This window comes from Oncorhynchus masou, chromosome 15, assembly GCF_036934945.1.
Source record: "Oncorhynchus masou masou isolate Uvic2021 chromosome 15, UVic_Omas_1.1, whole genome shotgun sequence".
Classification (NCBI taxonomy): domain Eukaryota; kingdom Metazoa; phylum Chordata; class Actinopteri; order Salmoniformes; family Salmonidae; genus Oncorhynchus; species Oncorhynchus masou.
The window spans coordinates 11,985,645-12,010,746 of record NC_088226.1 but is presented as its reverse complement, the minus strand read 5'-3'; the positions used below and the strand labels follow the sequence as shown (position 1 = coordinate 12,010,746).

The window sequence follows — 25,102 nt, the reverse complement described above, 5'->3', positions numbered from 1 at the left end:
ATACCAAGACAAACTAATGTAAGATCATGTTCTGTTTGTACAAGTCAGATAGATTGATGTGACCCAACATTACTAAAAACCAAGAATGCAAAGATAAGAAATATATTTCACATTTTCTCTTATCCATCTTTGCTGCTGCCTGCAAATTAAATATTTACTGTAATGAGACAATATAGATTTGTACCTGGTTTCACTGGTTGCTCCCAGATTGTGCTGTGGGAAATGTGATGCTCCTCTATGTACTCCAGGAAATAGTGAAACATTTTGTTTCAGTTTTGAACAAGGACTACAGGAGATATTTACATATTGTGGTTGTACTCTCACTGTTAGACCAGGCGGGACACCCAGGTCTGGTTAAAGGATTTAACGCCAGCTAAAATTCTAAAACATTTTCACTGCAATAAAGTGATATTTCAGGGGCGTTTTGGTTGCACTGTAGCCTTTATTCATATTTGAAGTGGCACAATTTTACTGTACAAGATGACAAGAGAATATGTCCAAACAATAAAAAATTGAGACTGTACGAAACATTCCACACAATCATATCTAGAACATGTAAAAAAACATTTGAGATGTCCATTGAAAAACCTTTTAGACATCAACTGAGTCATGTCAGTGTATGAATATAGTTGCTGTACATCTCCAGGTTGAAGCAACGGGGACTGTGCAGGCAACTCACAGAGTAGGCAGGACTCCACACGGTAGTGAAATCTGAAGTTAGAAGCACATAGAGCAGCGTTATTCATCGTTCAACTCAATGTATTATCAATAATATTACAAACATCAAATATATATTTCAAAGGGTTGCCAGTGTTATACTCCCATGGGGAGTGCAAGAAATGCAAAAGTTGAGTCCTTTCAAAATTAGCATTATCTTATTATAATGGGAAATACCACAGGCACATAAGACAGGGGTATTTTCCAATAACTTTCTCTCATTCACACAGCCATAAAATTGTGATAGTTACAGTCAACATTATAATGGTACCACTTTGCCTGTCAACATCTTTCGGGTGAGATCATAGTTCAGAAGACTACTGTACCTCCGTTTCACTTCTTCCTCAGTCTCTTCATGAATGTCACCTCATCTCTGTTTCTGATCCCATAACTGACAATAAAACAATACAAGAAATGTTGTTTTCAGTTAACAAAAGCATTATGTAATATACTCCATAATCACAATGGTGTTTGATTGAAACTTACTCCTTTAGTTTCATTTTGTCATCATCAAGCTTCTCTCCTTGAAATACAAGATGAAAGGTTCTCCATACATATCTCCTTCACAAAAAAAGAAAAACTGTGTCTGTGTGTGTTGTGTGTGTATAACTATAGTTGTGGGGACAAGAATTTCCCACAAGAATAGTAAAAAACAACAAAAAATTACCAACTGGGTAATTTAGTCCCCAGAAGGCCAAATGCTATTTCTAGGGGGTTAAGGGTTAAGATTAGAATTAGTGTTAGGAGCTAGGGTTTGTTTTAGGGTAAGGGTTAGGAGCCAGGGTTTAGAGTTAAGGTTTTCGGGTTAATTTTTAGGATTAGGGTAAGGGTTAGTTTTGGGGAAAATAGGATTTTGAATGGGACTGAATTGTGTCCCCCACAAGGTTAGTGTGTGTGTGTGTGTGTGTGTGTGTGTGTGTGTGTGTGTGTGTGTGTGTGTGTGTGTGTGTGTGTGTGTGTGTGTGTGTGTGTGTGTGTGTGTGTGTGTGTGTGTGTTACCAGCTGACGTGCTTTACCCCACCCTCCCGTTGCTGTTTCAGCTCCATGAACCTCTGGATGGCTTTCTTCAAATCCAGCACCATAGCATTCTGCACCACCACTATGGCTGACCAACACACATTGGAATGTCACCTACACACACACAGTATCAATCATTTGACCTGCTCAAATAGTAGAATACCATATTTTTGTTTTAAGAAACATTAGTCAGAAACTCACGCATTACTTCACCATCCGCTTTGCATACACGGACCGTCATGGCTTGGCCATACTCCAGGGCAACCTGGGAATTCACCTCCTCCAGAGTCACCTGCAGGAAAGCGACAGACAGTAAGTAGTGAGCCATTGGATAGGCTGGAGGACTTTACATCATCAAATAGATACATTTCACCAGTATGGATTAGGTCACCAACCTGAATGGGAAGGTCACAGAGTAGAGGGTCCTGTACAAGGCGAGCCAGTCCTTCTTCAAAGATGTCCAGGAATTCTGAGTGTGGCAATGCTTCTTCATCCTCCTCCTCCTCCTCATCTTCCTCTTCAACCTCCTCTGGTTTTTCATCCTTCACTTGGTTCATCTTTCCCTCTGCCTGTCCGAACTCCTCTTCCTTTATAGACAGTTCCTCGTCCAGGTGAACGGACTGGGTCTCCTCCCCCATCATTTACACTGGGAATAGGAGTTTGTAACTAAAGTTGCTGACCAGTTTATGTTAGCTAGCTAGCTATTTCATGTAAGAGTAGCTAGCTAGATAAACGAAGATTTTCACACCTTATACTCTATTGATCAACGTGTACAGTGAAATATATATTTCGTCATTACTAAAACATACATAAACTGTAGTTTAAAATTAAAAGTATATTTGGTTAAGTCTGAAGCTCTGCAATTCATACTAAAACATTTAGCGACCGGCATGTACGTCACCTACAACATGCCGTAGTCAAACTAGCCCGAGTGGAGGTTCTGACTTGTACCGATTTGGGATACTGCTATTTCTATCATCAATGCTCCATTTCTAGGGCTATTTTTCTAATATAATATAATATAGTTAACTTTAAATATAAATTATGATTTTAACAAAGAACCATAAAGAAAGAGCAAATGTAGTTTCTTACCGAACCTTTTTAGATGTAACAACGTTTCACACGAGCGTGGAGGTCAACAACGTTGTCAGGGATTTCGTAATTTAGATAAATGATTGAAATAGATGTACAAACCTAGCTACATTGTGAGATCGGTGCTGACCAATTTAGTCAAAAGAATATGCTTCTGTTTTGTCCAACATGTGGGAATGTGTTGATTGTAGAGGAAGGACAGAAGTGCTATCGATTCGCCTGCAACACATGTCCGTACGTGCATAACATTACTAGGAAGGTAAAACTAACTTTTACTTAATTCCTAGACTTCTTGCCAAGTAACTGATGTGTCTGTCATGTGTTCTCTCTTACAATGTGTCATTTTAAAACGTATTGATACATTAACATGTCCATCTTTCCCATAGGTAAACAACAGGAAGTATCCCAAACTGAAAGAGGTTGATGATGTGCTTGGTGGAGCTGCAGCCTGGGAAAATGTGGATTCCACGCCAGGTAAATTACCAAATCACCTGCATAATTTAGCTAACATTTCAATCATTCTGTGGTCACTGGTTATCCACGCCTAAAATTATAGAACACTGGCTGGATTGTAGCCTAAAGGCTGGCAGATGGCATAGCTGGATTAGATTTGCCCAGCCTCCTCTGTCCTGTGTCTACCACCGGACCTATAGAGGACAGATGGTCCTAATGGGCAATATTCACTGTTACTTATAGCCAGGTATGTATTTACTCAAACCCTTGTTTTTTGTTCTTTAGAAAAATGTCCCAAGTGTGAGCACCCCCGAGCATTCTTCATGCAGATTCAGACAAGATCTGCAGATGAACCGATGACAACGTTCTACAAATGCTGCAATTATGAGTGTGGACATCGCTGGAGAGACTAAACTGGTGTTCAATAGGATCTCTACCTGAGAACACTAGTTGAGTCAGCTAACCTGGTTTTATGGTGTATGTGCTGTAGCCAAATCTTCTGTTGTCATGCCAGACAGCGAATAAACAGGACTTTGCTAATAGCACAAACAGACTGGACCACATGACTTCTAGTTGACCACACCATTGGTGCCAAGCGTGTTGGGAAAAAGTAGCAAGAGTTGGTGTAATATACACTTCTACCAAATGTACTTCATACACAAGAGTATGTCCTTACTTTATTTATCATTGTGATTAGTTAACTTCTCTGGGTTGTTTCCTATTACATTCAGAAGTCAATTGCACTTCTAATTTATAGCTGAAGATACATAATTTGTGTTTGAGTAGTTGCCGAAGGACCAGAATCCATTGTTGGTGTCATTATTTTATTTCTCCTAGATGTTTAACATACTATAAAAATGACTGTTTTTGGATTGAAAGAGTATGACCATCTGACAAATTACTAATAATATAAAATCACAAATACTGGTTTATGTTAAAATAACTGCACTGTATGCAACAGTAATGACCCAACTTATCATTTAGATGTACATTATACCATTTTTTTTGAGGGGGCAACAGACCAAACTAGCTACCAACAACAAAAGCCATCATTGTGTTCAAAGTTAAATACAATCCCTAAACTCTGCTTTTACTACATGTTCTTACACAGCTTCAAGCCACTTCACACAGCATGTAGAAGATTCAATAGAGTATAAAGTTAAGAGGCCAGCCTGTGAAACATATCCATAAGAATGTATGTAAATGCGGACATACTCCACCTGCCGTCAGTGTTTACTGTATATAATCATGCTGGTTATTGGTAGTATTGAGATGAGACGAGAGATCCTACAGACGACTCAAATGAAGCAGACAAAATATCTTGCATACCATACATTGGTGTACTTGGACTGGATCGAACACGTTAATGTGGGGTCAAAATGATCACAAGAACGGTGAGCAAATATCCCAGAACCACACGGGGGGACCTAGTGAATGACCTGCAGAGAGCTGGGACCAAAGTAACACAGCCTACCATCAGAAACACACTACGCCGCCAGGGACTCAAATCCTGGAGTGGCCTAGCCAGTCTCCAGATCTCAACCCCATAGACAATCTTTGGAGGGAGTTGAAAGTCCGTGTTGCCCAGCAACAGCCCTAAAACATCAGTGCTCTAGAGGAGATCTGCATGGAGGAATGGGCCAAAATACCAGCAACAGTGTGTGAAAACCTTGTGAAGACTTACAGAAAATGTTTGACCTCTGTCATTGCCAACAAAGGGTATATAAAATTGAGAAACTTTTGTTATTGACCAAATTCTTATTTTCAACCATAATTTGCAAATAAATTAATTTTGAAAAATCCTACAATGTGATTTTCTGGATTTTTTTTCTAATTTTGTCTGTCATAGTTGAAGTGTACCTATGATGAAAATTACAGGCCTCATCTTTTTAAGTGGGAGAACTTGCACAATTAGTGACTGACTAAATACTTTTTTGCCCCACTGTATGGCCAGAGAGGACAAGTGCACAAAATTACAGTGATATCATGCAGAGCGCTTCACCATTCTAATGTGCCCCTCCTGCAGAGCGGATTGGACTCTGCCAGCCAGGTCGGCTTCGCTCCGTTCCCTTCCTATACGGAAAAATACCAGGAAACCTGTTTCTCTGTGGACTGATAGATCAACTAGAAAATCTCAGCCTCTGACATGTGCGTGGTGCTCGGTGACTGCACGGAGCTCATTGAAGCTCAATGTCGTCCTGCATCAATGACAGGTGATCAGGTCGTACAAAATTAGCTAGTCTCCTTACCAGTTGGGTCTTAATGATAATGAAGCTTGGCAAGCAAGGCTATAAAGTATCTAACTGAATGACAGTCCAAACCACTTAAATAAATACTGTACAGTAAATTCATGGTAATTCTGGTTTTATGAATGTATGAAATTTCACATGGGAACTTGTGCTTATATAATGGTATTGCGAATGCACACATTTGCTTCATTATCAAAATTGAATACATTAACATGGACATGACTGGCATTATTGTAACAGCTCTAGCAAAAATCACTGGACATCAAGTGACTATCTAAAGCACAAAAAAAGACAGTAGCACATACTTCTCTCACTTAAGTGAGAACTAAATAAATTAAACTCAGTCTTACCAACTCGAGTTTGTCCTGACATTTACTTGTAACATTTAAAATGGATATACATTAAGGTTGTAGGACAAACAGGGTGATAGAACATAAACATAAAGTAGGTCTCAGACATGGACGTAACCTTCATTGTGCTCAATATTAACATGTTAAAATACATTAAATTACAAAAAACAACAAAATAGTGACCCTGCAATTGCTGATGATTGCTGACGATTTTGATTAAAGTGACAAATGTTTACAGCTTTCCCAAAGTGTGACCTTCTCTACCCCTCAAATTCGCTCCATAAATGTCAAATTCAGAGCCTTCCCGTAACCAAAGACGTTTTTATAAAATATGCAAGATGTACCGTGTCTGCAACTCATCTTTTCTCAATTGTTATAGGTTTCTGTTTTTAGATCAGGTTCAGTCCTGTGTGATGTGTCTATCTAGCACTTATCTAAATGCCTGTACATAGCTAGGTAAGTGAGTCTGGACAATATATATAGCATAGGCGGCTGGTGGGAGGAACTATAGGAGGACAGGCTCATTGTAATGCCTGGAATGGAATTGTACCAAACAAATCGAATACATGGACACAACGTGTTGGACTCCGTTCCATGGATTCCATTCCAGCCATTACAATGAGCCTGTCCTCTTACAGCTCCTCCCACCAGCCTCCTATGATATACAGTAAGTATAGTGAGTGTGAACAAGTGCTTTAGAAAGCAAGAGTAAAGTTAGGAAGGCTAAAGGAAGCACGACACACTGAGCAAATGTTGGAGAAAGAACATGGGCTGCAACTACAACCATGAGGAGCTGTGAGTTAATGTGTGCATTATATATATATATATATATATATACACACACACACACACACACGTCTGTCTGTTGGTGGTTAGCAGATACGCTTGTATGTGTAGATGTAGCCCTTGCAGTAAGGGCAGGTGTGTATCACATCCTTGAGATCATCGATCAGACAGGGAATCAAGCAGCAGCCCAGATCACACCTGTGGTAGAGGAGAGAAAAAAATTATATAAACAAACCACCAGAGAATACAGACCAAAATCAATAGTCTTATTATAGTTAACCCCCCACTCATTTCATTCTGTGGTGTTCGGCCTGAAATCAAATATTTCCTGCCATAGTATATTATTCTGTGTTTATACCATGGTATTGTTGAATACTCGTTTCCGATTGGCTTGAATGTCATTCTAGAGCATGCATTATTTCCTTATAACACATGGTAGAATTCAATGGCTACTTCATTCTTACATGTTCTATGTTTGAGTTGCTTTTGAAAGCAGAAGTTTAAATTGAAAACATTATTGGCATTGTTGCATTCGATTTTCATAACAGCAAGCAGGACTGATGGTTCGGTTAGCTATACTAGAAAGTCTGTTTGGTTACCGAGGCAACTACTCTCGCTACAGTGTCTTCAGAAAGTATTCACACCCCTAGAGTTTTTCCAAATTTTGCTGTGTTACAGCCAGAATTTAAATTGGATTCAATTGAGATTTTGTCATCACTGGCCTACACACAATACCCCATAATGTCAAAGTGGAATTATGTTTTTTTTTTTTTTTTTTTACAAATTAACAGATTGTACCTTTTTTCCCCCTTCCAATTTTCACGTAAAATGACATACCCAAATCTACTTGCCTGTAGCTCAGGACCTGAAGAAAGGATATACATATTCTTGATACCATTTGCAAGGAAACACTTTGTTGCCGTGATAAAAAAGTGTTTTGTTGTCATGCACTCTCTGCAAACAATAGCATGGCATTTTAACTGTAATAGCTACTGTAAATTTGGCAGTGCAGTTAGCTTAAATTCTTGTTAAACTTTCTGCCCATATAAAACATGTCTATGTCCTGGAAAGTTGGCTGTCATTCTAGTCACATTAGCAACAACCGTCCCGGTTCAGGGACACCGATCCTGTGGACGTTTTAATAAAAATTAAAAAGTTGAGTCAATAAATACTCAACCCCTTTTTTCAATGGAAGACTAAATAAGTTCAAGAGTAAAATGTTGCTTAACAAATCACATAAAAAGTTGCATGGACTCACTGTGTGCAACTGTTTAACATGATTTTTGAATGACTACCTCATCTTTTGTACCCCCACACACACACAGTAGTGACCCGTCATTCAGAGCAGAGTTGCTTTGACCCCTACATTTTTTAGCTAAAACCCCCCCCCACCAAAAACGATTTTTGGGGGGTGCCTGTTTTTCATGTTATTTTGGCATTAATACATGTCACATATCAGTTTGCAAACAATGTAAAAAAAAAGTTAATAAAGACATACAAATATGATCTCTTTTTTTTTTGCTTTCTTGCGTAAGGCAGCTCCAAAATGCAGGTGTTTCAGCCTAGCTCAGTGCTTTCAGTGGTGGTGGGGTAAGCCAGCGCAAAAAAACGATGTGTAGGGGTTGGTAATGTTCTCTAGTTGCGCTGTGATTGGCTCAGTGTTCTGTTAGAAGTGCCCATCCAAGAAGGCTCAAGGTCATTGGCCACATAAAATGACATCAAATCACATTATATCTACAGTAGCTTTGATTGGACTGATCATGTCAGTATCATACTTTTCAAAATCTTTGCTAGTAATCATCATGAATCAAGTCAACGATTTACTGGCAAATCCTTTTCAATCCTTGTCATATGAAGAGAAATAATAGATAAAACGTATCGGTGCTCATTGGCCATTGGACATAAACATCACACAACAAGTTGGAAATCACAAATTCAACAATGAGTGGTTTGGAAGGAATCTGTGGCTAACTGGTAGGAATGCAAAGCAATCACTAGCCTGCTATTCAATGGAATGGCTGTGCGGTCCCAAGTCTGTGTTTAAGGGTCTCTTTTCCAAGCTTAAAATTCTAAACATTCAACATTGACCATGCTGTCAATCCAGCGTGATTTCTGCCTCGCTCAAAACAACTTAACTTGGAACTGGGAAAATCTGACTACAGTGAGTTCAAGACAACTAGGAACTCGAAAAAACCGGACTCCTACTGTGAAAATACGATTTAAACGGTCATCCAACTCGGAATTGTAAGTCAGAAACTCAGACCTCTTCCTAGAACTACGACCTGAAGATCACTGACGTAATCGTGATTCGACCTTGTTTTTTCCCCAAATTCCCAGTTGTCTGGAAGCAACATAAATCCAGAGAATGCCAGACTTTGATGACAAAATTTGCCCACAATGGACCGCTGCGCCACCTTCCTGTTCAAATGAGTACAGCACAACAAGGTGAGTCCAAAAATGTCTTGTATGTTGCGGCATAAATGATCTAATATGCCAGGGAGATATGTATACAGTAGCTAAGAAAGTAATACTAAGTGTATGTTGTGTAGTAAGCTTGGGTAGTAGCCCATGTGACTCACCCTAATAATTTGGTCGAGTTCACCTACTGCCCTGACTTTGTGGTGCACATGAAGACTATAACCTGTTTTAGAGAAATGTAATCATTGAATATTGTAAGACCTTTCATTGTCTGCTCATGTGCCCTTTATTTATCCTACGGTTCTGGCTTGGTGTACAGAGAGAACACTGTAAGAACGGCCCATGTTCTGAATTCTGCCACTATACATTTCAAAAGTTCCGAACAAATAGTTATACAGACTACGTCCTAGCTCGCTCATTAATGTCTTAATCAAAATGACGGATTGCCTCTTTTCAGCTTGACGTCCCCTTATGCCACAGTTTGTACATCTCAATTGTCAGTAGAAACCACATTTGTTTAAGCAAGTTAGCCATAACAGCTGTTTTTTTAAAGGCAGACAAGGCTCCACTGATAGCCAGGTGTAGCATTGGTAAGGTGTTGGGACTCTGCTGATATGACAGCTTTATGTAGGCCCTAACGGTTTGTGGGCACCGTTTGTCACTGTTATAATGCAATTAATTTATTGTTTAGTGTTGTGGCTTTGCTGGCATGCAAACCCCCCACAAAAAAAAAATGTCCCACCAAGTAGCCACTGCCCACACATACAGATAATTGTATGGTCCCTCAGTTGGGCAGTGAATTTCAAACACAGGTTCAACAACAAAGACCAGGGAGGTTCTCCAATGCCTCATAAAGAAGGGCACCTATTGGTAGACGGGTAGAAAAGAAGCAGACATTAAATATCCCTTTGAGCATGGTGAAGTTATTAATTGCACTTTGGATGGTGTATCAATACACCCAGTCACTATAAAGATACAGGTGTCCTTCCTAACTCAGTTGCCGGAGAGGAAGGAAACCGCTCAGGGATTTTACCATGAAGTGAATGGTGACATTAAAACAGTTACAGAATTTAATGGTTGTGAGGATGGATCAACAAATCAAATCAAATTTTATTTGTCACATACACATGGTTAGCAGATGTTAATGCGAGTGTAGCGAAATGCTTGTGCTTCTAGTTCCGACAATGCAGTAATAACCAACAAGTAATCTAACTAACAATTCCTAAACTACTGTCTTATACACAGTGTAAGGGGATAAAGAATATGTACATAAGGATATATGAATGAGTGATGGTACAGAGCAGCATAGGCAAGATACAGTAGATGGTATCGAGTACAGTATATACATATGAGATGAGTATGTAAACAAAGTGGCATAGTTAAAGTGGCTAGTGATACATGTATTACATAAGGATGCAGTCGATGATATAGAGTACAGTATATACGTATGCATATGAGATGAATAATGTAGGGTAAGTAACATTATATAAGGTAGCATTGTTTAAAGTGGCTAGTGATATATTTACATCATTTCCCATCAATTCCCATTATTAAAGTGGCTGGAGTTGAGTCAGTGTCAGTGTGTTGGTAGCAGCCACTCAATGTTAGTGGTGGCTGTTTAACAGTCTGATGGCCTTGAGATAGAAGCTGTTTTTCAGTCTCTCGGTCCCAGCTTTGATGCACCTGTACTGACCTCGCCTTCTGGATGATAGCGGGGTGAACAGGCAGTGGCTCGGGTGGTTGATGTCCTTGATGATCTTTATGGCCTTCCTGTAACATCGGGTGATGTAGGTGTCCTGGAGGGCAGGTAGTTTGCCCCCGATGATGCGTTGTGCAGACCTCACTACCCTCTGGAGAGCCTTACGGTTGAGGGCGGAGCAGTTGCCGTACCAGGCGGTGATACAGCCCGCCAGGATGCTCTCGATTGTGCATCTGTAGAAGTTTGTGAGTGCTTTTGGTGACAAGCCGAATTTCTTCAGCCTTCTGAGGTTGAAGAGGCGCTGCTGCGCCTTCTTCACGATGCTGTCTGTGTGAGTGGACCAATTCAGTTTGTCTGTGATGTGTATGCCGAGGAACTTAAAACTTGCTACTCTCTCCACTACTGTTCCATCGATGTGGATAGGGGGGTGTTCCAACAGTGTTACTCCAATACAACACATTACGGAGTACCACTCTCCATATTTTCAAGCATATGAATGTTATGGGTATTCATGTTATGGGTATTCTTGTAATCATGAAGGACTGGGGAGTTTTTCAGGATAAAAAAAATAAACAGAATGGAGCTAAGCACGGGCAAAATCCTAGAGGAAAACCTGGTTCAGTCTGCTTTCCACCAGACAGTGGGAGATGAAAATGGTTGTCTCGCAATGATCAACAACCAATTTGACAGAGTTTGAAGAATTTTTTAATAATAAAATGGCCAAATGTCGCACAATCCAGGTGTGGAAAGCTCTTAGAGACTTACCCAGAAAAGACGCACAGCTGTAATCGCTGCTTCTACAAAGTATTGACTCAGTGGTGTGATTACTCATGTAAATTAAATATTTCTGTATTTAATTTTTAATACATTTGCTAACATTTCTAAAAACATGTGTTCACTTTGTCATTATGGTGTATTATGTGTAGATGGGTGAGAATAAAACATTAAATACATTTTGAATTCAGGCTGTAACAACAAAATATTGAATAAGTTGAGGGGTATGAATACTTTCTGAAGGCACTATATCTAGTAAACATGTTAGCTACTTCAGTGGATGTGGAACACATTTCTACCTGCAAATGAACACATTTCTAGCAGCAAATGTGTTCAATTATAGCCATGGTGTGAAAGAGATAATCAACTCGGGGCCTTATGCGCTCTCTGGAAAATAATGTAACTAAACATATCGTGGAACACATCTTCCACGCCGTTTATTATTTACCATAGAACGCATAGCCACTCGTTGGTTATCCCTTACATAACCTCTATACAATATAGTACACCAACTCTTCCTCTTACCCAACAAAGAAGCAGAAGAGGCAGAAGACAGCGTTCATGAGGCCCACGCTGTGGTTGATGCGGGTGATGATGGGCTGCTGGCAGTGGTGACACACAGTCTGTACGGGTGCTGTCTGGAATATCTCCCCCTGTAGCACGGTCACTGTGGTAGCTGTCCCAGGGGGTGCCGGCACCGTGTGAGCCGTCTGACCTGCCACAGGCCCAAATTGAATGGGCCCCGGGCCAAAGTGCCCCGGGCCAAAGTGCCCCGGGCCAAAGTGACCTGGCGGAGGGTAGAAGCCACCTGTAGGGTAAAAACACAAGGAGGCATGTACTGTTTATATTCTGTATACAGGTCCTATGCCAAATGACATGTGTATGCATTTAGAGTCGCCCATCTTATTTCATTCCCTCTGTAGACCAGTGTATGCCTACCATGTGGTATGGGCATGGCCCCATCTCCTGGGACGTGTGGCGGCAAGAAGCCTGGCTGTAGCGTGGCCTCGTAGGGTGGAGGGCCATAGTCTGGAGGCAGGGGGTGCCCCTGAGGAGGCCCCGTCGTTACAGGGGTCGCCGAGTCTGGGAGAGAAAAAACAGACAAACAAGAAGCATTTATTAGTGAGCTTTCACAGCAATGATTGGTTGAAGAAACATGACTTATGTTGGGCTCAAATCAAGTAAGGCATTGGCCCATTATTGAGAACATGCATCATCTGTTGCTGACGCCAGAATAGCCGCACTAGTGTTTTTTCATAGCTTTACAATTCTCAAGGATTGGTTACGTAGTTTGTAACAAATACACTTTGTTGATCACATTCCTTTGACTGATCAAAAAAAGTATTTTGTTGTAAGGAAACCTGGGGTGGAAGGGGAGCCAGACAAATAAAGATTTGTTCACAGACAGGGCCAACTTTCAAGGTTTAACTGATGATGTTTCTCCAGGCCTTCCTCTAACCAGCCACACAAGAGCTGTTATGGGAGGCATTTATGCAAATTCACACCAGTTTCCCTACAGCTAGTCAGCTACAGTGCAAATACTAAATCAGCAGCCCAGTCAAAGAAACCAGATGGTATTTTGAAGTTCACAGGTAATCAAAAGGCACTTGCACATCTGAGCAAACTTATTGCAGGTGCATGGCAAAGCTGAACTTCATGAATGAAAAAGAAAACCGCACACTGCTCTTGATAGTGTCACTGATCTTTAATAAGCTTACGTATCGGTCTCACGGCCTTCGTCAGAGCTCTGATGAAGTTCACAGGTAAGCCTGTGTGTGGTTCCTACTCTGGACTTCTGTCCTTTCGTAAAATAGTCTCTTAAAATGTATCTTTTTGTAGTCTTTTCCCAAACTAAATGTTTTTTTTTCCTCCACATCATACACAATAAGAGACAGTTATAGAATAATTGTACCCGGAGCGGCTGGCTGTCCATTCTTCTCCTCGATAACAGGGGCGCTGGGACCTCCGGGGTAGGGAGGAGGTGGGTCGCTGGACATGCTGGCTGGACCTTTGGATGGGGGGGCCTGGGGTAGAAGCTCCACTCACCACTGGCCTTGAAGTCACTCAGCCACTCTGTGAGAAGAACACGCACACAGGCCTATCAGTTCAATACCCACACACTGCAACATGATACAGCAGCTGTCTCGCACTTCAGCTACTGATGCATTCAAGTAAATTAATTTATTTGTCATTTTGTCTCAGTATTGACTCGTCTAGGAAGACCCTAGATCTTTTCAATCAAGTGAATTGGTATGATAAATATGATGGGTGCAGACAACATTCAACAGTATAGCTGGATAACGCTGGGTTTAGACTAGGGCTAGGCTACTGCCTCTGAGGCCTCTAGAATATTACATTTACAGGGATTTAAGACAAAAGCAACGGGCAAATGCCTTCAATCCACTCTTTACCTAAACGTGTGTTAGGATAATAAACATTAGTAATGTTTAACATCTAACACACTCACGACAGTAAACATTAGGGAGTTTAGCAATGAGTTGGCAGTCTGACATTAAACAGAAATGACCTCTTAAAGCCACTAATATATACATAAAAACAAAACCTATGGCAGCAAGATGAAGAGAAGGGACATTAGTCATGATTACCTGCTGATGACAGTGGGGAGTCTCCACCTACAGAGCCTGCTCTTCTGTCAGGTCCAACAGCCTTCAAGAAAAAGGGAAAAGAAAATATGACAAAAGTTTCTTGCATGTGGTCCTATTTGGAAATTGCAATTGCTATTTTCTCAGGCGAATGAAAAACACTAACAGTGTGCAGCCATTAACAAGTGCTAGGTTAATTATAGACAACTTGCTTCCCTTAAAGATTGGTACATTGACATTTAGTCCCCAACATCATAACTATAAGATACTAACACATGCATGCCCATTAATCACAGTCGACTGCATTATGGCATTTCTATGGCTTCAATTCATTCACCTGACAACACAAGCGCTTACCCAAGCTAATCGCAGTAGCCTTTAAATAAAACAAGCACATTGCCTCAAAAATGGAGCAGCAAAGCTGTCTGGTGTAACCAACTTATTAGCCTATGCCAATGAGAAAGGTAACTCTATAGTCCTCCTTACTACAATTCACTTTAGCATAAAGGAGATTGACTGGTCAAATGACACAAGAGGAGCTGATATTATTGGAACAGTTAAGAACTAGATATCAAATCAAATTGTATTTGTCACATGCACCCAATACAACAGGTGTAGTAGACCTTACCGTGAAATGCTTACTTACAAGCCCTTTACCAACAATGCAGTTAAGAAAATAAAAAAAGAGTAACAAATACTTAAAGAGAAGCAGTAAATAACAATAGTGGGGCTATATACAGGGGGTAGCTGTACAGAGTCAATGTGCGGGGGCAATGCAAATAGTCTGGGTAGCCATTTGATTAGCTGTTCAAGAGTCATATGGCTTGGGGGTAGAAGCTGTTTAGAAGCCTCTTGGACCTAGGCTTGGCGCTCCGGTACCACTTGCCGTGTGGTAGAAGAGAGAACAATCTATGACTAGGGTGGCTGGAGTCTGACATTTTTTATATACTTTCGTCTGACACTACCTGGTATAGAGGTCTTGGATGGCCCCGGTGATGTACAGGGCCGTACGCACTACCCTCTGTAGTGCCTTGCGGTTGGATGCCAAGCAGTTTCCATACCAGGCAGTGATGCAACCCATCAGGATACTCTCGATGGTGAATCTGTAAAACCTTTTAATGATCTGAGGACCCATGACAAATCTTTTCATTCTCCTGGGGGGGAATAGATTTTGTCATGCCCTCTTCACGACTGTCTTGGTGTGCTTGGACCATGTTAGTGTGTTGCTGATGTGGACGCCAAAGAACTTGAAACTCTCAATCTGCTCCACTACAGCCCCGTCGATGAGAATGGGGCGTGCTCGGTCCTCCTTTTCCTGTAGTCCACAATCATCTCCTTTGTCTTGATCATCTTGAGGAAGAGGTTGTTGTCATTGCGCCACACAGCCAGGTCTCTGGTCTCCTCCCTATAGGATCTCTCATTGTTGTCGGTGATCAGGCCTACCACTGTTGTGTCATTAGCAAACTTAAATTATGGTGTTGGAGTCGTGCCTGGCCGTGCAGTCATAAGTGAACAGGGAGTACAGGAGGGGACTGAGCACGCACCCCTGAGGGGCCCCCGTGTTGAGGATCAGCATGCGAGATGTGTTGTTACCTACCCTTACCACCTTGGGGTGGCCCATCAGGAGGTCCAGGATCCAGTTGCAGAGGGAAGTGTTTAGTCCAAGGGTCCTTGGCTTAGTGATGAGCTTTGAGGGCACTATGGTGTTGAACTCTGAGCTGTAGTCAATAAATAGCATTCACACATGGGTGTTCCTTTTGTGCAGGTGTTAAAGGCACAGTGTGGCATGCAACAGAGAGGGCATCATCTGTGGATCTGTTGGTGCGGTATGCAAATTGGAGTGGGTCTAGGGTTTTGGGATAATGGTGTTGATGTGAGCCATGACCAGCCTTTCAAAGCATTTCATGGCTACAGACGTGAGTGCTACAAGTCAGTAGTCATTTAGGCAGGTTACCTTAGTGTTCTTGGACACAGTGACTATGGTGGTCTGCATGAAACATGTTGGTATTACAGACTCATATGTCATCTCAGCAATGCAGTGCAATTAACATGGCTACAGAGTAGTTGAACAATTTCCCTAACAGACTCTACAACAACATAAACCTCACCTGACTACTACACGTGTCTGAAAACAAACACAGCCTAGCCTAGGGAGCCGCTATGCCACCAGCTGTCCAGACCTGCCATCCATACTACGGCCTACTAGGCTTCACTTTCCCAGGTCAGCTGACCATGCCTGTGAGAGATCACCATGCATGTCAGGGTGTCTCTAATTTGGACATAAGATGATTAGGAGGCTGGCCCGCCTGCTCCAAAACAAACAGTCAGAATGCTAGTCAGCGCAATAAAAATAAGCCTGTCAAATAACTGGGTAATCTAAGACAGAGGAGGCAGAGGAGAGCTATCCAACCAGTTAGTGAGTGTGATGTGAACACTGATTAAGCTGGGGAAATGACAGGAATGTCCAGGGTATGATAGAAATAAAACTGTACAAATGCATGACATCTAAATGTAGGCCACAGTTCTATAAGAGCTAGGCTAAGTTAATACCCGTATTTTGCCCAAGGCAACCTAGATGATGCCATGAATTTGCACTTCCTTTACAGTTTAATCAAACAGAACAAGCATTAAGACCTCGTACAATAGAACAGCATCAGAAATTCAGAATCAGAGTACAGAACACTTTGGTTTAAGGGACATTCATTATGTCTGGATGAGTTTGATTTGATCACAAACAGTTGAAGCGGGCCTTAATTTGTTTCAACAAAGTAATTGAGGATCAATGGATGGTGATGTTACAAAAAAGTGTAATTGTCAATGTATGTATATGAATGAGCCATCATCATTTTCAATAATTTCTCTCTCGTGAGAGGCGACTTTCTAGAAAGCTTCATCCATCATTCTCCGGAATCCTCTTGCTACAGTAACGTTATTTACGTAGATGATCTGCTCAACCCACCAGACAAACACTCTTTACGTAATGTAGCTAGCTATCTAGACATTGACACAGTTTATATCAAACATAAATTGCTATCTTAGCTAACTAGCTCGTCGTTACTGCATTTAGGACTTGTTGACGAGAGAGAAGCCTCGATTTGACTGGATGTTTACATCAGCTAGCTAGCGTTATACAACTGTCTGCCTAGTTAGTGTAGTTGCTAATGTAACTAGTTCAACTAGCAAGTTAGGTATCTAGCTAGCTATTATTTTCATCAGTGAAAATGGAACACATTTCAAAAGAACAGTCAAGTAACATGTAACGTTAGCTAGTTCACATTGAGTAACATCAGTTTAAAACTAAACGGTGAATAATGTTAGCTAGCTACGTTACGTTAGCTAGCTGATAGCCTTTCAAATATTGTTTCCTAGTTATCTCCACACGGAATTTACCTGATGTGTTGTCTCTTCCACACAATTTGAATTGGGTGATGAGGATAGCTATATCCCAAGCCTGTTCGTAGGGAAGACAAATTATGGAAACCGTTAGCTAGTCTGTATATCATGAATCTACTCAACATCCGCCTCTTGTGGTGCTTTCAAGACAACTGGGAACTCGGCGAAAAAAACGAGGTCAAATCACGACATCGGTGAGCTTCAGGTCAGAGCTCAAGAAAGATGCAGCGTTAAAAACTCGGAAAGAAATCAGTTCAATTCAAATGGGCTTTATTGACATGGGAAATATGTGTTTACATTGCCAATGCAAGTGAAATAGTATTTACAATGTTTGTGATCCACTGGTTGCCCTTTTCACATGGCAACGGCCACACATCCTGCTGCTTTGATTGCACACTGCTGTATTTCGCCGAACAGATATGGGAGTTTATCAATGCTTGATTTGTTTTAGAATTCTTTGTGGTTCTGTGGGAAATATGTATCTAATGTGGTCATACATTTGGCAGGAGGTTAGGAAGTGCAGCTCAGTTTCCACCATTTTTTTTGTGGGCACACAGTCGGTCTTCTCTCAAGATCAAAGTCTGCTATGGCAGCCTCTCTCAGTAGCAAGGCTATGTTCCCTGAGTCTGTACATAGTCAAGGTTTTTATTCATTTTGAGTCAGTCACAGTGGTAGAGTATTCTGCCACTGTGTACTCTCTGTTTAGGGACAGATAGCGTTCCAATTTGCTCCGTTTTTTTAATTGATTCTTTCCAGTGTGTCAAATAGTTATCTTTTTGCTTTCTCATAATTTGTTTGGGTCAAAATGTGTTGCTGTCCTGTGGGTCTGTTTGTGAACAGAGTGTGAGCATAGCGAGAGATATTGGAACTGGAAACTTGGAAATCTCCGACTTCGGGCTTCAATGTGTTCAAGACTGAACTCCGACTGGGAGAATCGCTTCGAACGGTCATCCAACTCGGAATTGATACCTTATTGAGTAACGAAGATGATAAATTAAGCTTTTCTTATATAGACTAATTGCCTAAAATTAAATGTATTATGGATATGTCAAGTTATTCTATTTGATGTAAAAAAAAAACATTTTGAACATAGGATATTTACTGTGTGTTAGATGGGGGCTCTTGGAAAGCGTATATTGTTCAGCTGTTAAGTTACCAGTAAATGTAGGGCAGAGGCTCTTCTAGGCTTGATGTGCATTCCCCGTAATACACTCGTGGACCGGTTCGTACTGTAAATGAAGCATCCTCCATTCAGGCTGCAAAGGCATAATTTTCCTCCTTAAGTAGCTACATTGACAAGAAGGCAGTAAAAAAAAAAAAAAAATTGTATTTTCTGACACCAGTGGCAGCAATGCGTTGTGCAACATCCTAAATTGCCCAAAAATAAAACCAGTGAGTGTGACGTGAACACTGATTCGGTTGGGGAAGTTACAGGACTTTCTAGGGTAGGAAAAAATAAGAATTTACAAATGCATGGCACCTGAATGAATGGCACAGTTCTATAAGAGCTAGGCTAAGTTATCCGTATTTGGCTTAAGGCAACCTAGATGAGGTCATGAGTCTGCACTTACTTTACAGTTGAATCAAACGGAACATGCATTTAGGCCTCATGCATTGATGGAACCGCTTTGGAATCAGAGAACAGAACACTTAGGCTTGATGGACATCCAGAGAAGCTTCAGTCATTCACTTCATTATGTCTGGAGGAGTTTGATTTGATCACAAACAGTTGCTATAACTTTACCTTGATGTCCAATTAGTGAGCAACAAAGTAATTGAGGATCAAGGTTGACACCATTTTCCACCACCATTTTTGTATTTTCTGACCATTTAGGATGTTGGACACCTGTGGCTGAATGGTGGTGGAAAATGGTGTTTCATAAAGAATGTATGCATAGTTTCCCTGTTTTTCTGCCTTTTCCCGCTCCACTCTCACTCCAATAACACATTGCATCATTTAGTGATAGTTCACACTTAAACACTATGGCAAAATATTCACATTACATGTCTCACATTCAGTATGTTCGCATATAGGTCTATCCTCTTCAGACCTTATATTGATTGACCTATGTTCTGGGAAGTTTGAAGTATCAAACAGATGACAGCGTACATGATGTTGATACTCCTGTGATACAGGCCGATCCACTAGCCAGAGCATGTAGGGATGCCTCCTGCTAGCTGGCATTTGAAAACCACTTGGGGACCTAGGTCCTTGCCCAATTCTGTTTCTCCCCTTTTCCCCGTGGGCACTCGCAACACAGGCTGTTCTCTGATATGAAAATCAGCATGTGGAACTTGATTTTCTGAGGGTGATCATTGTACGTGTGTTCCATGCATATTTCTGATCTTTATCATTTGATCCCTGGGCTTTTCTCCCATACAAACACACTGGAAGTTGACATAGGCCTCTGCGCTGTGGCAATGATACAAACACAATCAGCCTGAAACTAAATACACACAAGAGAAAGGGTATTTGAGTTATACCGATGACTGCCTGGGTCTTTCCAAGAATAGAGTGCTTTTTTGCATGACTTTAATATTATTATTTAACTAGGCATGTCAGTTAAGAACTAATTCTTATTTACAATGACGGCGTACACTGGGCAAACCCAGACAATGCTGGGTTTGTGCGCCCTATGGGACTCCCAATCACGGCTGGTTGTGATACAGCCTGGATTCAAACCAGGGTGTCTGTAGTGACACCTTTAGCACTGAGATGCAGTGCCTTAGATCGCTGCGCCACTCAGGAGCCCCAAAATTAGAAATTGTGCACCAATATTGAATTATTTAAAGCCTGTAATATTAAATGACATGCCCTTCAATATAAACCACATAGAACACTTAATAAGATTATATATATATATATGTTATATCTATGGTAATGAGACTAACATAACTATGCAAATTATTATTGTGACAAAGGAAAAGTGTGAACGAAATAAGCACGACAACTGTGGTTTATGTGTGTGGACCCAAGGAAAGAAACAATAAGTATTCAAAAACACCCCTAAGCTAGACTAGTGCTAACTAACTAACCAAAAATACAGTGGGTGGTCCGCCCAGTTCAGGCTTCAAAGTGCCAGAAATCTGCATTTTGACATGTCCCATGGCAGGTTTAACTGATTTCTAGGATCATTTTAACCCACTTAATCACCACATTTTCCAAAGTTTCCACCATCATTTTAAAGCTCTAGTCATTCTGTTATTTATTTCATGTGATTAATGATTCATTTATGTTTGTCCCTCATTTTAAATTCAAGCCTGTTTTTTATTTATTTATATATATTTTTTATTTATTTAACTGAACTCTTGTTTTAATGTGGTTAAACCATTCCTTTTGATGACTCCTTGCTGTCCCCAGTTCACCTGGCTGTGCTGCTGCTCCAGTTTCAACTGTTCTGCCTGTGATTATTATTATTTGACCATGCTGGTCATTTATGAACATTTGAACATCTTGGCCATGTTCTGTTATAATCTCCACCCGGCAAAGCCAGAAGAGGACTGGCCACTCCACATAGCCTGGTTCCTCTCTAGGTTTCTTCCTAGGTTTGGGCCTTTCTAGGGAGTTTTTAACCAAATTGAACAACCCTAAAGGCACTCTATTGGTGGATTGACCCGCCGATTACATTTCGTGTTTGCTTTTGCACTCACATAGACAATTTGTAGTTCTTTACAATTATATTTGTAGTTCTTTACAATTATATTGATAAAATTCACTGTGTGTCCTAGAGAGATTTACATGGTTATTAAAAAGTCACACCGGGGTTTTAAGCGTTTTAAAATCCCCTATGGGAAAAATGAATGGTGGAAAAACAATTGGAACCATTTCCCTGTTTGACCACTAGGTTTTATGGGTATTATGACTCATACTGTGGTACTCTATGAACATATAGCAATGAACCAAACAGTGGCAACCCGTCATTCAGAGCCCCACAATTTTTGCAAAACCCCCCCATCAAAATTATGTTATTTTGTCATTAATACGTGTCACATATCAGTTTTCAAACAAAGTTAAAAATATATATTTAAAAAATCATTGAGTTAATAAAGCTGCACACAAACATGATCTCTTTTTTGCTTTCTTGTGTAAGGCAGCTCCAAAATGCAGGTGTTCAGCCTACCTCATTGCTTTCTGTGGTGGTGGGGCAGCCAGTGGAAAATACAGAGCGTAGGTCTTGGTAATGTTCTTTACTTGTGCCATGATTAGCTCAGAGTTCTGTCACTCGTGGGGACAGTATGTCAAGTCCAAGGGTAGACCTCGAAAATTCAAGCCCCTTGGGTGCTGCCATAGAGTTACATTTGAAGTGCCCATCCAATAAGGCTCAAGGTCATTGGCCACAGATAAAATGATGTCAAATTATGTTATCTCTACAGTAGCTTTGATTGGACTGTCAACATCATACTTTCAAAACCTTCGATTTCAGGCATCATCATGAATCATGTCGACAATCTACTGGCAAATCCTTTTTTATCCTTGTCATATGAAGATAAATAATGAAGAGAAATTATAGGTAAAACGTATCGGTGCTCATGGGCCATTGGACATAAACATTACACAAGTTTGGAATCGCAAATTCAACAATGAGTGGTTTGGAAGGAATCAGTGACAGTGGCTAACTGCAAGCGTTGCAAAGCAATCACTGGCCTGCTATTCAGTGGATTGGCTGTGTGGTCCCAAATCTGGGATTAAGTGTCTCTTTTCCAAGTTTAAAATGATAAATCATGCTGTCAATGAAGCGTGATTTGTGCCGCGCTCAAAACAACTGTTAACTCGGAATTTCGAAAAATTGACTTCAGTTCAAGACAACTGGGAATTCCGGAAAAAATTATCTCCGGCTGGGAAATACGTTTTGAATGGTCATCCAACTCGGAATTGTAAGTCGGGAACTCAGGCCTCTTTCTAGAGCTACGACCTGAAGATCAATGATGTCATCATGATTCAACCTTGTTTTTTTTCAGAGTTTCCAGTTGAAAGCACCATAAATCCAGAGAAGGCCAGACTTTGATGACAACATTTGCCTAGAAAGGACTGCCGTGCCACCTTCCTGTTCAAGTGAGCATAGCACAACAAGGTGAGTCCAGAAATGTCCCGTATGCTGCTGCATAAATTATGTAATATGCCAGGGAGATATGTACACTGTATCTAAGAAAGTAATGCTAAGTGTACATTGTGTAGTAAGCTGTTAGTAGCCCATGTGCCTCACCCTAATAATTTGGTCAATTTACTGCTCTTAATTTCACCAACTGTTTTGACTTGGTGGTGCACATGTAGCCTATAACCTGTTTTAGAGAAATGTAATCAACAAATTTTGTTAGAGCCTTCATTGTCTGCTTATATGCCCCCTTTATTTATCCTACCGTTCTGACTTGGTGTACAGAGAGAACAGTGTAAGAATGACCCATGTTCTGAATTCTGTCGCTGTACATTTCAAAAGTGCTAAACAAATAGTTATATTAACTACGTCTGTCCTAGCTCGCTCTTAATCGAAATTACCGATTGCCTCTTATCCGCTTGTCGTCCCCTTATGCCACAGTTTGTACATCTCAATTGTCATTAGAAACCACATTTGTTTAAGCAAGTCAGCCATATCAGCTATGTTTTTTAAAGGCAGTAAATGAGGCTGATTTAACTGTTTTGCTGGCAGACAAGGCTCCGCTGATAGCCAGGTGTAGCAGTGGTAAGATGTTGGGACAGCTTTATGTAGGCCCTAACAGTTTGTGGGCACCGTTTGTCACCGTTATAGTGCAATTAATGTATTGTTTAGTGTTGTGTTGTGGCTTTGCTGGCATGCATCCCACTTATTATTCATTTTTTTGCTCCAACAAGATTTAAATGTTAAAATCGCCACTGGAACCACAATGATTTGTCTTTCTTAACATATATTAATATGCCTCGTGTGTTTTGTTTGTAAGCTCAAGTGATGTCCAATGGGCCTTCAAAAAACAAAATACTTTTTCTGTCTGTTATCATAGAATATGGAGTCATCCTCCAGGTTGTTTCTGAAACAAAATAAATATTTGTCAGAACATTTTGAGTCTAACATAGGGAGGGTTTCCGTCCAAGGTCAAGATAGAATGCCCTGCGCTGTTGTCCACTCCAGCCGCTAACAAGCTGCTTGTATCTGTAGTCTCATGTCAACAACATTGATGTGATGATTAAGCTCGTCACCACCAAATATGGTCTACCTACCGGTTTATTGAAACTCTACACTCAAGCTGTTGTGATATGTTGAATTTGATTACTGTACAATTATTGCAAGGCGCATTATGATGCAAAACCAGGTATAAACAGAGATGAACAAGAAAGTAAGGCTTTGACAAAATGTACTTGAGACCTGTACTAGAGTTTTCTCCCAGGTGCCCTGGCATGTATGTCTCTGCTTGTCTTTGTCAATAAAACATCTAATACTCTGAAAGCCATCTGGATCTTTCTTTCTTATTGATTACCCCGAGACCTTCACTGTCATTGAAAGTAACATGATAATTGTTGTTTGAACAGACCTGAAAAAGTGATATGTATCCTCATATCTTTCTTATAATGTTCCCTTTGCTTCAATAGTAAGCGTGCTGAGTCAGAGAAGTCCGTCCTGTTCTTTGGGAGATGTAGGCATATTTTCAGTCCTACAGAACAGAGAGTCATGAACCACTAGCTCCCTTTTCTTGCACAGCACGAGAGGAAGTAGTGCTTGGGTGCGAGCCAAAGAGAACCTCCTGATACCGTGCAACTCTGAAGCAGACTATCTACTGAGTCTTCTCTCTGGCTCAGAGCACTCTCAGTTTCACTACCCCCAGATGGCCTCTCACAGTCTTTCTCAGGCAGCTACTGTTAGAATACTCAGTAGACACTTGAGCAGCTGAGCCCACAACCCTGTACCAGAAGAGTGCCATGTTCTTTTAAAGCTTGGATCTCTGTTTAAAAACATTAATTGGAGACTTGTGCATGTAAAAGGAACAAATTAGACAAATCAGTAACCCGCTATGTAAAGAGAGGATTACGCTATTGTTGCCGTTGGCCCTAGGATTTCCCAGACTCCCACTCCCTAGGTTTCCTTAGAGAGAATAAACTTAACTTAATTCCGCCCTCTGTTGAAGATAAATTAATGATATACATCATGCTAGGGGGCAAAACAGCAAAAACATTCTCTTCAATACACAGACATAAACAAAAGAATGAAAGCGGTTGAAATAGGTGTCTCGATGGAGGTTTGCGATTATTTATATAGCCTGAATTTGTATGGTGTTGTGAAGCAATGGCTCCATGCCTAAAATGTCCACTAGAGAGCACTGTGCACAATGCATAACGATAGTCAGAAGTCTCCTCCTCAGAAGACACATTTAGTCTACCACTGCACTCAAATGCAACTATTTCCCCCGCATCTTAGGTGCAGATAATATGGACAATTGTATGCTGTTTTATCTCTAATGAGATATTTGTTTTTAGAGCATTCTGTATGTTTTTGTTTCACATTGCATTTTAGTCATTAGGCCTACTGTAAGTTTTCCCATGCATTAAACTTAAACAATAGTAAAGTTCCAGGCCCTCAAGTTATA

General features: G+C 40.7%; 3 protein-coding genes across 5 annotated transcripts; 1 reads left to right on the top strand and 2 right to left on the bottom strand.

Annotated features, from left to right (window-relative positions):
* Nucleotides 1-428: 428 nt before the first annotated feature.
* LOC135555644 (U11/U12 small nuclear ribonucleoprotein 25 kDa protein-like) lies at nucleotides 429-2,907 on the bottom strand. 2 transcript variants are annotated; one of them, XM_064988265.1, is made up of 7 exons: nucleotides 2,827-2,907; nucleotides 2,130-2,380; nucleotides 1,936-2,026; nucleotides 1,717-1,822; nucleotides 1,204-1,278; nucleotides 1,044-1,108; nucleotides 429-711 (listed from the first exon to the last, which is right to left on the bottom strand). In XM_064988265.1, the coding sequence occupies exons 2-6, from the start codon at nucleotides 2,373-2,375 to the stop codon at nucleotides 1,051-1,053; spliced, it is 576 nt and encodes a 191-aa protein (XP_064844337.1). In that variant the 5' UTR covers nucleotides 2,376-2,380; nucleotides 2,827-2,907; the 3' UTR covers nucleotides 429-711; nucleotides 1,044-1,050. The 2 variants fall into 2 exon arrangements, with proteins under 2 accessions (XP_064844337.1, XP_064844338.1); XM_064988266.1 differs by lacking the exons at nucleotides 1,204-1,278; nucleotides 2,827-2,907 and having other exon boundaries at nucleotides 2,130-2,643.
* Nucleotides 2,908-2,974: 67 nt separating this feature from the next.
* On the top strand, nucleotides 2,975-5,081 carry LOC135555646 (DNA-directed RNA polymerase III subunit RPC10). The gene is made up of 3 exons (XM_064988269.1): nucleotides 2,975-3,085; nucleotides 3,213-3,300; nucleotides 3,565-5,081. The coding sequence occupies exons 1-3, from the start codon at nucleotides 2,975-2,977 to the stop codon at nucleotides 3,690-3,692; spliced, it is 327 nt and encodes a 108-aa protein (XP_064844341.1). The 3' UTR covers nucleotides 3,693-5,081.
* A 545-nt stretch (nucleotides 5,082-5,626) lies between these two features.
* Nucleotides 5,627-18,818, bottom strand: LOC135555642 (cell death-inducing p53-target protein 1-like). Of its 2 annotated transcripts, none has more exons than XM_064988264.1 (6): nucleotides 18,708-18,818; nucleotides 14,162-14,222; nucleotides 13,468-13,628; nucleotides 12,495-12,638; nucleotides 12,081-12,363; nucleotides 5,627-6,862 (listed from the first exon to the last, which is right to left on the bottom strand). In XM_064988264.1, exons 3-6 carry the CDS (start codon nucleotides 13,550-13,552, stop codon nucleotides 6,751-6,753), a joined length of 624 nt encoding a protein of 207 aa, XP_064844336.1. In that variant the 5' UTR covers nucleotides 13,553-13,628; nucleotides 14,162-14,222; nucleotides 18,708-18,818; the 3' UTR covers nucleotides 5,627-6,750. The 2 variants fall into 2 exon arrangements, with proteins under 2 accessions (XP_064844336.1, XP_064844335.1); XM_064988263.1 differs by lacking the exon at nucleotides 18,708-18,818 and adding an exon at nucleotides 17,549-17,699.
* Between the last annotated feature and the right edge of the window lie 6,284 nt (nucleotides 18,819-25,102).